Below are 12801 nucleotides of genomic sequence, written 5' to 3' on the forward strand. Positions count from 1 at the left end.
AAATAATAATAATAATAATAATAATAATAATAATAATAATAATAATAAAGTACCTAGACAAAAATATTAATAATGGGATATAATTTTAAAGCATGATTGACAGTGGAGTTATTGAGAATATATGGACAGTTAAGGGATATTAACAGTTATGGTATTCAAAATGCCATATAGACTAACATATTTGTGTGCCTATTCCCATATTAGTGCCAACATTTGGGAAGTATTTTAAACCTTCAAAATACAAGGCTAGCTGTAGAAATTATTTCAATGTCATTGGAATTGAAACATTTTAATCCTCTACTCAGATCTAGGTTTCTCATTGTTCATACTGTAAATATGGATATATAGTAACAGTGTCTTTCTGGGTTTTGAGCCTATCTTCATTACTAACCAACTTGTGGTCATTCTCCTATCCATTGTGGACCTTCATACTTCTGGAACCATACCCATAAATATTTTGTGTTGTTTCCATAAGTGACATTTAGACATGTTATTTGTTTACACAATAAAAAGTAAATTTTATATTGTTCCATGTTATTAATTCCAAATGAGAAAATTTCTAAAACACTCTGCCCCAAGAGAAATTTTAGAGCAGGAAGTTTCCTCTTTCAGTGTTCCTAAATTTTGACAATGGAGACTAAATAATATTCATATGAATGGAAACTGTAGGCTTTATTTAACACTACATACTTCCACTACTCTTAATGAAGGAAAGAAAAAGCACAATACCCTAGTACTACCAGTGTGGTATTTTGTTCTAGTACTCAAATAGCAATAAACCTTAAGTCAGAAAATAAGTGTTATTTCATCTGAAATTAAAATGTTAGTATTAACACAAGCTTACTTAAAGCATTGATTTAATACATAACCCACCTCTAAAAATCCTCCTGCCCATTGTATCATCTGCTCAGATAAGGACAACTGCTGGCCCTCAGGAGCATTTGCTGAAAATGATCCTATTTTCACCTTTTGTCCAAGACCCTTTGGTAAATTCCACAAGTTAAGAATATCATATTCTGCATTTAATTTATGTCTCCAATCTAAACTTATGTTGCCTCTCTCATTAATGTCCTTCAGGAGAATGTTAAGCTAAAAGAGATTCATGAATTTATATTACACTGTGTCCAAGAGGCAGAGTTGAAATTATGGTTTTGAATGTCTCTTATTTATCTTCAATTGTGATGTGAAAGTCAAATTAATGAAGCTACCATTAAAATTAAACAAATGAATGAATGAGTGTGTAGGATACTATTTTGCTTCTGAATGACAATCCAGCTTCAAGAAAAAAACTATGAACAAACTCAGGTAATGAATGAATGATTTTGGACACATGCAAATTTTAACTTATTTGAAACTTAGCAAGAGCCATTTGCATTCAAAATATCTTCAGAGACCTACAGCTTAAAGTAGGTGTGCTGATGTCTTAAGGGTAGGAAAGGGAATTACTTAGGTATAAAACCAATCTCATTGTTTCACTTAAATGTCTATTCATTTATTCCTGTTGTAAGAAATATACATAAAAATTATTGATTTGTATTGCATGTATTATCATGAGAATATCATAGTTCTAGATATTGATAATATCAAATTTGTATTGACTAATAAAATATCCTAGTGTAATAATCTTTCATCCCGTTTATCAGCAACACATACTTGAAATTGTCTTGACCTCTAAATGAGTTTAGAAACAAAAAAATATCTCATGATTGTGGCCAAGAAGAACATAATTTTGCAATCCTAACTTCCTGTCATTGCAGAATTCATATATCAGGGTGCTGATAATACATTATAGTACAGTGGTATTACCTGCCAGGGGAAGAAGGCCATTGCTTCCCCATTTTCATCTGCTTGTTTTTCTACTTGTTGAAGACTCATCTGATGCAGACTGTGAGCCACAGCATATACAGCATTGTAGATATTATAGCTTTCTTCACTGATTGTCATGTCCAATATATGACTAGGTAACACATCCAGAGAAGCATTGGATTGACAGTTAGCCAATAGTTGACAATCAATATCAGAAAATGAGCACTTGAAGAACAAATGCCATAACTTAGGAAGGTAAATGTCTTCAGGGTATTTGTAAGGATTAACTGTTTGAATAAACTTAGTAAGCTCAAAACTCTCTCTATAATTGTGTGTAAAAATTAGGCTACCATGGAATGAGTCAAGCATGAAATAGTCAGCATAGTCAGTAATATGAGGTTCAATATTCATGACCCAGACTTTTCCTGTCAACAATCTTTGCCCAATATTTCGCATTAGACTTGTGAGGGAATCAACATCACCATAAATAATTATGACATTTGTCTTATCCATATTTTCCCAGAATTTGGTATAATATGAAGTCCATGTGAGAGGGATCATTTTCACAAAAGCTATGCAGACTCCTTTTCTCTCCATATCATCTCTGAGCTCTGATAAAATTATATACCCTTTGTGGTCATCTGGGAGGATGAGACCAACCCAGGACCACCTAAAATGAACCATCAAAGATACAATGCCAAGTGAAATTGATGAGTACTTGGGGGACATCTGATAGAGAGAAGAATATTGACCATGGTCACTCAAAATGGGATCATAGGGTCCAAAAGAAAGCTGAACCAAGTAAGAGAAAGAATATTAACATCAAGCAAATTTTCATTACTGAAACAACAAATGACAACAGAAAACAAAGGTCATTTTATCTCAATTTTAAAGGAAATTCCATTTACAGAATTTAACAAAAAATCCTCCCAAGCTTGTTAATTTCAAGGAACTACATAGATTTATTTATGTCACTATCCTTTCTCTTGAATGCAAGAGAAATTTAGGTTGATATCCAAGTGTTCGCATACTTGCTTTGATTTGAATAACTTGAATAACTCTCTTGTAGTTTTGAAAACACCTGTATTATCAACAAAGATACCTGATTCCCAGGTCCCACACACTAAAGTTTCTTACCTGAGGAAATTTAAAGAGTTGAAGTAATGTTCCAATTTGGGCAGATGTTGTCCATGATGTTCCTGTGAGGGCAGCAGTAACATTACTATTGGCACAATTGTAATTTGGTAAAATCTTTTTCAGCCCTTGATCAGTGAGCCAAAAACAGACATTCATAAGAGTTTCCTTCTCAGTGAATCTGACATTGTAGAAATCAAATCCAAGAGATACATTAGGTAAAAGATTGGGGTTATCGTTGATCTCTTCAATAGCAAACAACAAAGCCAGGATATACTGGTAGTTCTTAAAATTATATCTGTATAAAAGACAAAATATACACAAGAGGAATACAACAAGGACCACATATTGAGTTTGTTAAATTTTGTAGTTCCTTTTTGTTTCCACAAAATATGCAATTTAACTTTTTCACCATGAATATGTGGAACTAGGTTGGATATATATGGTAAGATTTGACAAAACCATCTAATATTACTACTCATTTATTATATTTCCTCAAAACATACTTTATTAGTCAATATAGTATATAAAAATGTTCAGTCTATATATCATGAATAACTTTCTCCCCAAATTACAGGCCTTCTGATATCCTGATCTTGAGATTTTGAGATGTTCATGAAAATCCACCATTACATTAGGAAACCAATCAGATTTTAGAAACAGTATGCTTATTAAAAAATATTCCAAGTTAAATACATTCCATATGGGCCACAGTTGCCATAACGCTGATATTTTTCTCACTATGGCAGTCAGAAAAATGCTAGTGGATAATGTGCCATCTTTGAACTTACTCTGTATTGTCACTGGATTACAACCATGCACTCACATTCTTGTGGGAAATGAACTTTACTTAGATTGATAAGCCCTCTGAGGATTCTTTCATTTGTATAGTAATAATTTTATGTGTAAAGAAAAAATACTTTTTTTCAAAAGGCTCCCAAATTGGCTATCACATAAAAGTGTATTTAATTTCAGTGTCAGAGTACTGATCATAAATATATACCTCATTTAGGTTCCATTGTGTAATGTTTTCTTCCCCCTAAAGACTTAGAAATGAATTCAGGCACAGTGGAAAGTAAAAACTCTTGATCTTAGAATCAGTGGTTGAGAATAATCTCAAGAGCACAATGATTTCTCAATACTGCAGAGAAAAAATATTTATGATTCATAATATGTGTAACAACATACAATGACCTATGAATTCTCGCATGAATCAAAACACCAGCATGGAGAATGGAGGTATCCACACAAACACAAGCTAAGAGGCTGTTCTTGGTGTTTTATTACTGTGAGAAGACACAATGATCACAGCAACTCTCATGAAGCTTAACTTTTAACTGAGAATTACTTACAGTTTTAATGCTTTAGTCTAGTATAGTCATGGAGGAAAATATACAGTATACAGGCAGAAATGTCATTTTATAATTTTACATCTTAATCTACATGCATGCAGCAAAACTGGAAACTAAGACACACTGTCAAGACTTTAGCTTCTTAGACCAATAGCCTACCCCTACAGTGACACACTTACTCTCACAAGTCTACTCCTTACTAAAACAAGGCCACACCTCCAAAGCAAAAGATTTAAAAACAATAGAATATGAAAGGCATTACTGTTTAAACCATTGCCTTCCATTCCTTTAAATTCTTAGTCTTGTAGACATAACATAACGCAAAATGTATTGAATCTGTCTTCAAAAGTTCTCATAATTTAAAACATCCTCAAATTTGTTTGAAGTCCAAAGTTCAGATTCTCTTCTGAGAATCCTGCATTCTTTTATCAAGTAATTTCGAGTAAAAGCAAAATAAAAGAGTAGATCATATACTTATATAATGACTCAGAATATATTTTACCACTTCAAACTTTAGGAAGGGGAGTGTAGTGAGGTAATGCTGAACCAAAGTAAGACAAAACACAAGCTGAGCAAACTCCAAACTTTGCTTCTCCATATTTGATGTTAAAATTCCTTTCATCTTTCTTAACTGTAAAACACTTCTTTTTCATTGCCTTATTCAATTTCCCCATAGCAGTGGGTTTTGGTAAATATCTCTGAGCACAGGCATCTTCTACATCATTTGATCTTAATGGCAATGCAGGGTTCTCCTTTAGAGCTTCACATAATGGCTCCTCTAGGATGCACAGACATCCTTGATAAATTCTTGACCTTACTGTCTTTCCTTCTTTACAGAGAAACATTAAATAACAATTTTTTTCTATCATTGACACAGTGCCAGAACCACATGGCTGCAGCTGCCAAGTTCTCATGCTTATTAGGGCTGGAAAATGCTCCCCACCACCCAATAAAACTAAATTTTTGACAGCTTTTGTTTTCTTGTTAACTTCCCTTACTTCCTATTTTTGAATGTCCTAAAATTCATTTAGTCCACACTTAGCTCAAACTCAGAAATCCACCAACTAAAATTCACTTAGCTGGGTGAAATCTTGCTCTGATGTCTCCACTGCCTTCATTCCATTTAACATCAAGTTTACAGTTAGTATGTTTACCTATTTGAACACAGGATTTAGTACCATTTTAACTCTTATTCCATTTCCCCCAATTTCTATTTTTGTACATTCTCTACAAAAATGTATAATCTGTACATTTTTTCTCTCTTAGCTTTTTTCTTTTTGTTATAGATTTTCATAAGAGTGGATAATAATAACCACACAACAGAGTCAACACTAGGCTGTTGAGATTTTCTCTGCCAAAGGATTTAATCTATATCTCTTCACTGTAGCTAAAGGGAGACTTTTGACAAGGCCAAAACACTGCAATAGTATTTGCCCAACTATAACAAGCACAATCTCTATGAAACATACCAAATTTCATCTCCTTTGAAACCTCTTTAACCAGGAACAGAGAGTACAACTAACACCCTGTAACACTTTTTCCAAGTTCCACATAGAATGGCTCATTAAGCAGCACTTAACACATTTCACTGATTTCCTCAATCAAAGTCACACTCATTATTCCTGCAAACAGAAAACCTTGCCTATCACAACAAAATTCCTGTACCTAGTTTAAATTTCTATGTTCATTGGGTTTTATTGGTATGAAGAGACTCAAAGAGTCTTATAAGAGAAAACGTTAATTGGAGCTGGCTTACAGTTCATAGGTTTTATCCATTTCATCATGGTGGGAAGCTTGGCCATGTGCAGGAAAACCTGGTCTTAGAGACAGAGATGAACATACTAAATTTTTTTCTGGAGGTAGCAGAAGCAAAAGTTCTGGACAGATTTAAACTTCTTGGCTTCTTGGAGTTCCAAGACAGCAAGGCCACTCATACTCAAGTGAGACCATATCCCCTAAATGTGCTGCTCAGTATGGAACAAGTATTCAAACATGAGTCTTTGAGGGATATTTTTACTCAAAACATAATGGTATTACAACTTGAAGAAGAATCATGATTCATCAATACGATGCCTGCTGGGCAAATCAGATAGTGGAAGGGCTTCATAATGAAGAGTACTTGGGCAACAAGAAGTGGAACTGATTGAGGAGAAAAGTATTAAAATTAAAGGTGGGTTGGTAGAGAGATAATAGCACAAATGGTTGATAATGAAGTAAGTTGGAGCTTTGGAGAATATACTGCATTGCTTATATGTGCAAATATATTGAATAAGATTGGCAATGAATAACTGTGGTGGGAAAGAACTGGTTCAGCAATTCAGATTGCTCTTTTTGCACAGAACCCAAGTATGTTTCCGAGAACTCAAATTAGCACAAAATGCTACAAAAATCCAAATCTACATGATCAAACAGTAACACACACACACACACACACACACACACACTAAGAAAAAGAATTATAATAATGGTAATACTATGGGAACCAATAGAGATACTAAAAAGTAAAATGCAAGGATAACAAACTGACAGCTGTTATATATGATCCTAGCTTATGATACCTAACTTGCTTATTGTTGAGATTATAATATCCTTTTGATATGCATGTATATATTTTGAAATTTATTTAATTTTTCATTAAGTAGATAATTAGTTATTTGATATTAAAGAGAAATTGTCAAAAATTTGTGAATAACATTTTTAAAGTATAGCAGAAAATTAATGAGTAAATAAAATAATATTAACTGGAAAAGAATTGGTAAGTAAAATATTTAATTTTGGGAAATAGAATAAATAACATTCTATCATTGATAAATACTATATATTGAAATAATTACACACATATAGATAAATAGATAGATAGAGAGATAGATAGACAGATAGATAGAAATGATTTTTGACAATTTCATACATGTAAGTAAAGAAGTAACTATCACTTTTATACATTACATACGAAAGATAGCAGAGGAGCTCAATTCCTCCAATCACAGAACAATGAAAAGAAGAAAGGTTAATAAAACAGATTTGATCATTCTCTATTGGATACCCAATTTTGAAAGAACATGGTATATGATAAATATATTCTTTTCTTGTCATTATGACTTAATTACATCATTTCGCCTTCCCTTTGGTCTATGTAAAATATTATAGATCTCCTTTTTTCTTAATTTATGTACTCTTCCTTCATTAATAGCCAAGAATTACATAATATTATACATATGCAAACACACACACATGCACACACGCACACACATACACACAAACTCATGCACATAGCCACACTCTAACTATGGTATGCTTTGAAGTAGTCTGCCCAAGGTGTGATATTCTTCCAAAGGAAAGAATACACAAAATGGTAACCCACCACCAAATGAAGGTCTATATACAAGTAAAATCACACAGGCTGAATAGGTTTTTAAAGACTGAAGAGAAATGCATTGGAATTTATCAGTAAAATAACAACTAATAGTGAGCTTTCAAGATAAATGCCTGACTAGAGGAAAACAAAGGTGAGAATGCATGCTAATAAGGCTAGGAGCAAAATACATGATGGACAACAGCCATATGATAGGAAAGTAAGACTTAAATAAAATAGACCTATGCTCAGCATCATAAAAATAATTCTTAGGATCTGAAAAACATCCAAAGAAAGAACCACCAAAAAGGAAAAGGAAGTTAATACTAAAGATGATGGCTATGACCAAGAAAAACAAAGCAATGGTATGAATAGAAATATTCTACTCTGATTATTTTTAGCATTTCTTTCCTCAGAGATTGTGAATCTGTTAGCTCAGAGATTGAATCAAATTATGATTAATAAATTATGATTAATATATGTAAAGTTCCTACAGGTTTTTAGGTATTACTCAAATTACTAGGGTTGGGGCCATGTGAAAATGTTAAGAATGGAAATATAGTTCAGTATTAAAATATAAGATTATTAAACATCCTTAATCATCAGGGAAATGCAAATCAAAACAACCTTGAGATTCCACCTCACACAAGTCAGAATGGCTAAGATCACAAACTCAGGTGACAGCAGATGCTGGTGAGGATTTGGAGAAAGAGGAGCACTCCTCCATTTTTGGTGGGGCTGCAAGCTTGTAAAACCATTCTGGAAATCAGTCTGGCAGTTCCTCAGAAAATTGGACTTAGTACTACCAGAGGATCCAGTAATTCCTCTCCTGGGCATATATCCAGAAGATGTTCCAACTGGTAATAAGAACACATGCTCCACTATGTTCATAGAGCCTTATTTATAATAGCCAGAAGCTGGAAAGTACCGTGATGTCCCTCAACAGAGGAATGGATACAGAAAATGTAGTACATTTACACAATGGAGTACTACTAAGCTATTAAAAACAATGAATTTATGAGATACCTTGGCAATTGGATGGATATGGAGGGTATCACCCTGAGTGAGGCAACCCAATCACAAAAGAACTCAAATAATATGCACTCACTGATAAGTGGATATTAGCCCTGAAACCTAGAATACCCAAGATACAATCTGTAAAACACATGAAATCCAAAAAGAAGGAAGACCAAAATGTGGACACTTAGCCCCTTCTTTGAATTGGGAAGAAAACTCCTATGGAAGTGGTTACAGAGACAAAGTTTGGAGCTGAGACGAAAGGATGAACCATCCAAAAATTGCCACACCCAGGGGTCCATCTCATAATCAGCTACCAAACGCAGACACTATTGCATACACCAGCAAGATTTTGCTGACAGGACCCTGATATAGCTGTCTCTTGTGAGGCTATGCCAGTGCCTGGCAAACACAGAAGTGGATGCTCACAGTCAGCTATCAGATGGAACTCAGGGCCCCCAATAGAGGAGCTAGAGAAAGTACCCAAGGAGCTGAAGGGGTCTGCAACTCTATAGGTGGAGCAACAATATGAACTAATCAGTACCCCCAGAGCTTGGGTCTCTAGCTGCATATGCAGCAGAAGATGGTCTAATCAGCCATCATTGTGAAGAGAAGCCCCTTGGTCTTGCAAACTTTATATGACCCAGCACAGGGGAACGCCAGGGCCAAGAAGTGGGAGTGGGTGGGTAGGGGAGCAGGGGATGGATTATAGGGGACTTTGGGGATAGCATTTAAAATGTAAATGAAGTAAATACCTAATAAAAATTGGAAAAAATATAAGACTGTATGTACTCAGAAGAAAGTCATTCTGATGAATCAGAATTGATATGCCAAGTAGTATGATAGTCATAACAAAATACCATACAAATCACTTGTAAACATCAAACATCTGAGAAAGGACTTGTATGAATTCCTACAGCATAAAAATTTTTGAACATCTTCAAAGTGAAATTATATACAATTTGAGAATGAAATTAATTTTATAAAAAATCAGTCTATACATGCCTGACTTATTGCTGAATGTGAATATTTTAGTTGAATGTACACATCTATATAAGATGAATGATAAACTAATTCTTAATATGCTGAAAAAGAAGAGACATCAGTACTTATCTCAGTGAGACTTTTCCAAACACCCTTAGGTCAGACAGTTTGTTGTATATTCTATGAACTGATTGTATTGGTATTTCTGGTTTTGCTCAAAAATACCTCTCTGTATTAATCTTACTTACAAAACACATTGATAAAGAGGTAACAAACAATTCCTGAGTGCCTATGAAAAGCATAGACTAGTAATGAATGAAGGCAACAGGGAAAACACCAAGGTTATTATTTTCTAGTTAAATGAATAAAAGGAATGCCATGACAGAAATTTGTGAGCACTTACAATCTAATCTATCTCCATGTACTGAAAAACACATACGGCAGAAATTCAAAGAAAGAGGGAGATCAATGAAATGGCAAATTGAGAATCAAAATATTCTTACCATTAGAATCACATTCACTGAAAATATACACAAGACAGATATTAAGACCCCAGAATTTCATTATCTACAAAAGAAATCTAGAAAATTGGCAAAGCAATATTTTATACGTTCTTCATTTTTTTCAAACAAATGTAGTCTTCATTTGGATTAGTGTATATATGTTTATAATCAAATATTTCTACATTTCAAAATAATAAATTTGTGTATATTATCAGGGAAAAATATTGAAAACTTCCAGCTGTAGTATAACTTTCTTTAATTTGAGCAGTGAACATAAAATAGAAAATATGAATAAAATATATCATAAAGTGAAATAGTTTAAAATAACTTTCCTGATAATAGTTTTTTTTATTTATATAAAAAATTGCAGATGATAGTACATAACTACTATCTACATTGACAAGAGATATGTTATTGAGATATGCCAACTTTATAAAGCTACAAATACAAGAAACAAATGTATGTTTGACAAAAAACAACAGGACACATAAGTTCATACCCATATTTAAATTCATGTGAGGGAAAATAATTTACTCTCATAAAAATAGAGTGTAAACTTTTAGTTGCATTTGGAAAACATGAAAGATCAATCAAAGGACTTAACATATTTCTTAATAAATTGGCTTAGCAACTATAAGATTCTAAAACTAGCTTTGAAGGAATGAGTTTTCTCTCAAGGTAATCATGGTAGGATGAGAATATTTGTCCTCACAATTTTTCTTTCAACTGAAAATGTGAGCTGCATAAATAGTATGTGCATACACACAAATGTTATACATGATAATAAATCTGAAAAGACTATAATATTAATGCAACAACCACAAAAGCCTATTTACACTTAAAATTATTCAATATTCAACAGGAACACTGGACACAATCAATATTCACTACTTACACTTCCTAAGTAGTAAATAAAAAGAAAAAAAATTAGAAAATGTTACCTTTAAAATGCTAATACAACAGAATATAATGACAGACCCCCTTATTTGTTTGGTAATGTGATAATAACAAGGAAAACATTTATGCTTCCAAACATATAATGAATAAGAAACTTAAACAGAGATAAGAAATTATCTATTTGCCCAAGTTGATCTGCTCGCATGAAGACTCCATATACCAATCCATCCTAGAGGAACCACTACACTCAGAGCAGTTGGTAAGAAGCACCCCTCCCCTCTCCACCCCAGTCCCAGAACTGCTGCTCAGAGCCTGGTGGACTCGGGACCTTACACCCACCAAAACCCCTGCCCTCCCGAATACCATTCCTCTTCCTTCCATCCTTCCACCCCTTCTGCCTGATCCTTACTGTTGAGACATACACCTAGTTGGTCTGCTCCTGTGAAAACTACATATCCTGATACATCCTAGAGGACCCACGTCACAAAGAAGTGTTCAACCAACTGTACTCAGAGCAGTTGAGCAATTGAGGACTCTCTGTACTCAGAGTAATTCAGGATACTCTGCTCTCAGAGCAATTGAGGATCAGCTGTTGTTGTTGGACAACAGCTTGACTGCTCCACTGAAGACCCAACAGTCTGAAGGTCTCCCAGTAGATCTACTGCAGTCTGGGCAATAGATCAGCAGCTTCTCTGCTCCTGTGAAGAGCCCCCAGTTGGAAGGCCCCACAGGAGGTCTGATAGAGCCAGGGCAGCAAGCCTACCAGGAGAACTGAAGCAACCCAGGGACAAAAGAGCCAGACTCCATACAGTCACCCAGATCAACAAACAACAGGAATATTCAGATGACAAAAGGCAAACACAACACCATAAGCAACAGAATCCAAACTATGTGGGCATCATCAGAACCCAGTTCTCCCACCACAGTAAGCCCTAAATACACCAACACATCTGAAAATCAGGAGTCTGTTCTAAAATCCTATGTCATGACCATAAAAGAGTTCTTTAAGAAGAATGTCAATAACTCACTGAAAGAAATACAGGAAAACACAGGTAAACAGGTAAAGAAATTGAATAAAGTGATCCAAAAGCTAAAAGTGAAAATAGAAACAATAAAGAAAACACAAATGGAGGCATATCTAGAAATGGAAAACCTAGGAAAGAGGTCAGGAATTACACATGTTAAGTATTATCAACAGAATACAAGAGATAAAAGAGAGAATCTCAGCTGTAGAAGATACAGTAGAAGAGATTGACACAACTGTCAAAAAAAATTCAAAATACAAACTCCTAACCCAAAGTATCCAGGAAATTCAGGACACAATGAAAAGACGAAATCTAAGGATAATTGGAATAGAGAAAAACAAAGATTCCCAACTCAAAGGACCTGAAAGTGTCTTCAATAAAATCATAGAAGAAAAATTGTCCAACATAAAGAAAGACGGACATAAAGTTACAAGAATTCTATAGAACACCAAATAAATAGGACCAGAAAAGAGAATCTTGTCATCACATAATTATCAAAACATTAAATGCTCAGAGCAGTGAAAGAATATTAAAAGCTGCAAGGGAAAAAGGCCAAGTAGCATGCAAAGGTAGACCAATCAGAATTACACCAGACTTTTTAACAGAGACTATGAAAGCCAGGAGAGCCTGGTCAGAGGTCATGCAGACTCTAAGAGAACACAAATGTCAGCCCAGGCTACTATACTCAGCAAAGTTCTTTTTTTTTTTTTTTTTTTTTTTTTTTTTTTTTT

At 34.1% G+C, this 12801-nt stretch overlaps 1 protein-coding gene across 1 annotated transcript in view; it reads right to left on the reverse strand.

Moving 5' to 3' along the window:
- LOC110338481 (vomeronasal type-2 receptor 116-like) overlaps positions 1-12801 on the reverse strand; it is a 30882-nt gene that overhangs the window by 10813 nt on the left and 7268 nt on the right. Inside the window, exons 2-4 of the mRNA XM_021221818.1 lie at positions 2944-3238; positions 1807-2598; positions 874-1089 (exon numbers count right to left, since the gene is read on the reverse strand). Of these exons, the coding sequence (XP_021077477.1) occupies positions 874-1089; positions 1807-2598; positions 2944-3238 (1303 nt within the window). The remainder of the gene's footprint in view (positions 1-873; positions 1090-1806; positions 2599-2943; positions 3239-12801) is intronic.

This window comes from Mus pahari, chromosome 21, assembly GCF_900095145.1.
Source record: "Mus pahari chromosome 21, PAHARI_EIJ_v1.1, whole genome shotgun sequence".
Classification (NCBI taxonomy): Eukaryota; Metazoa; Chordata; class Mammalia; order Rodentia; family Muridae; genus Mus; species Mus pahari.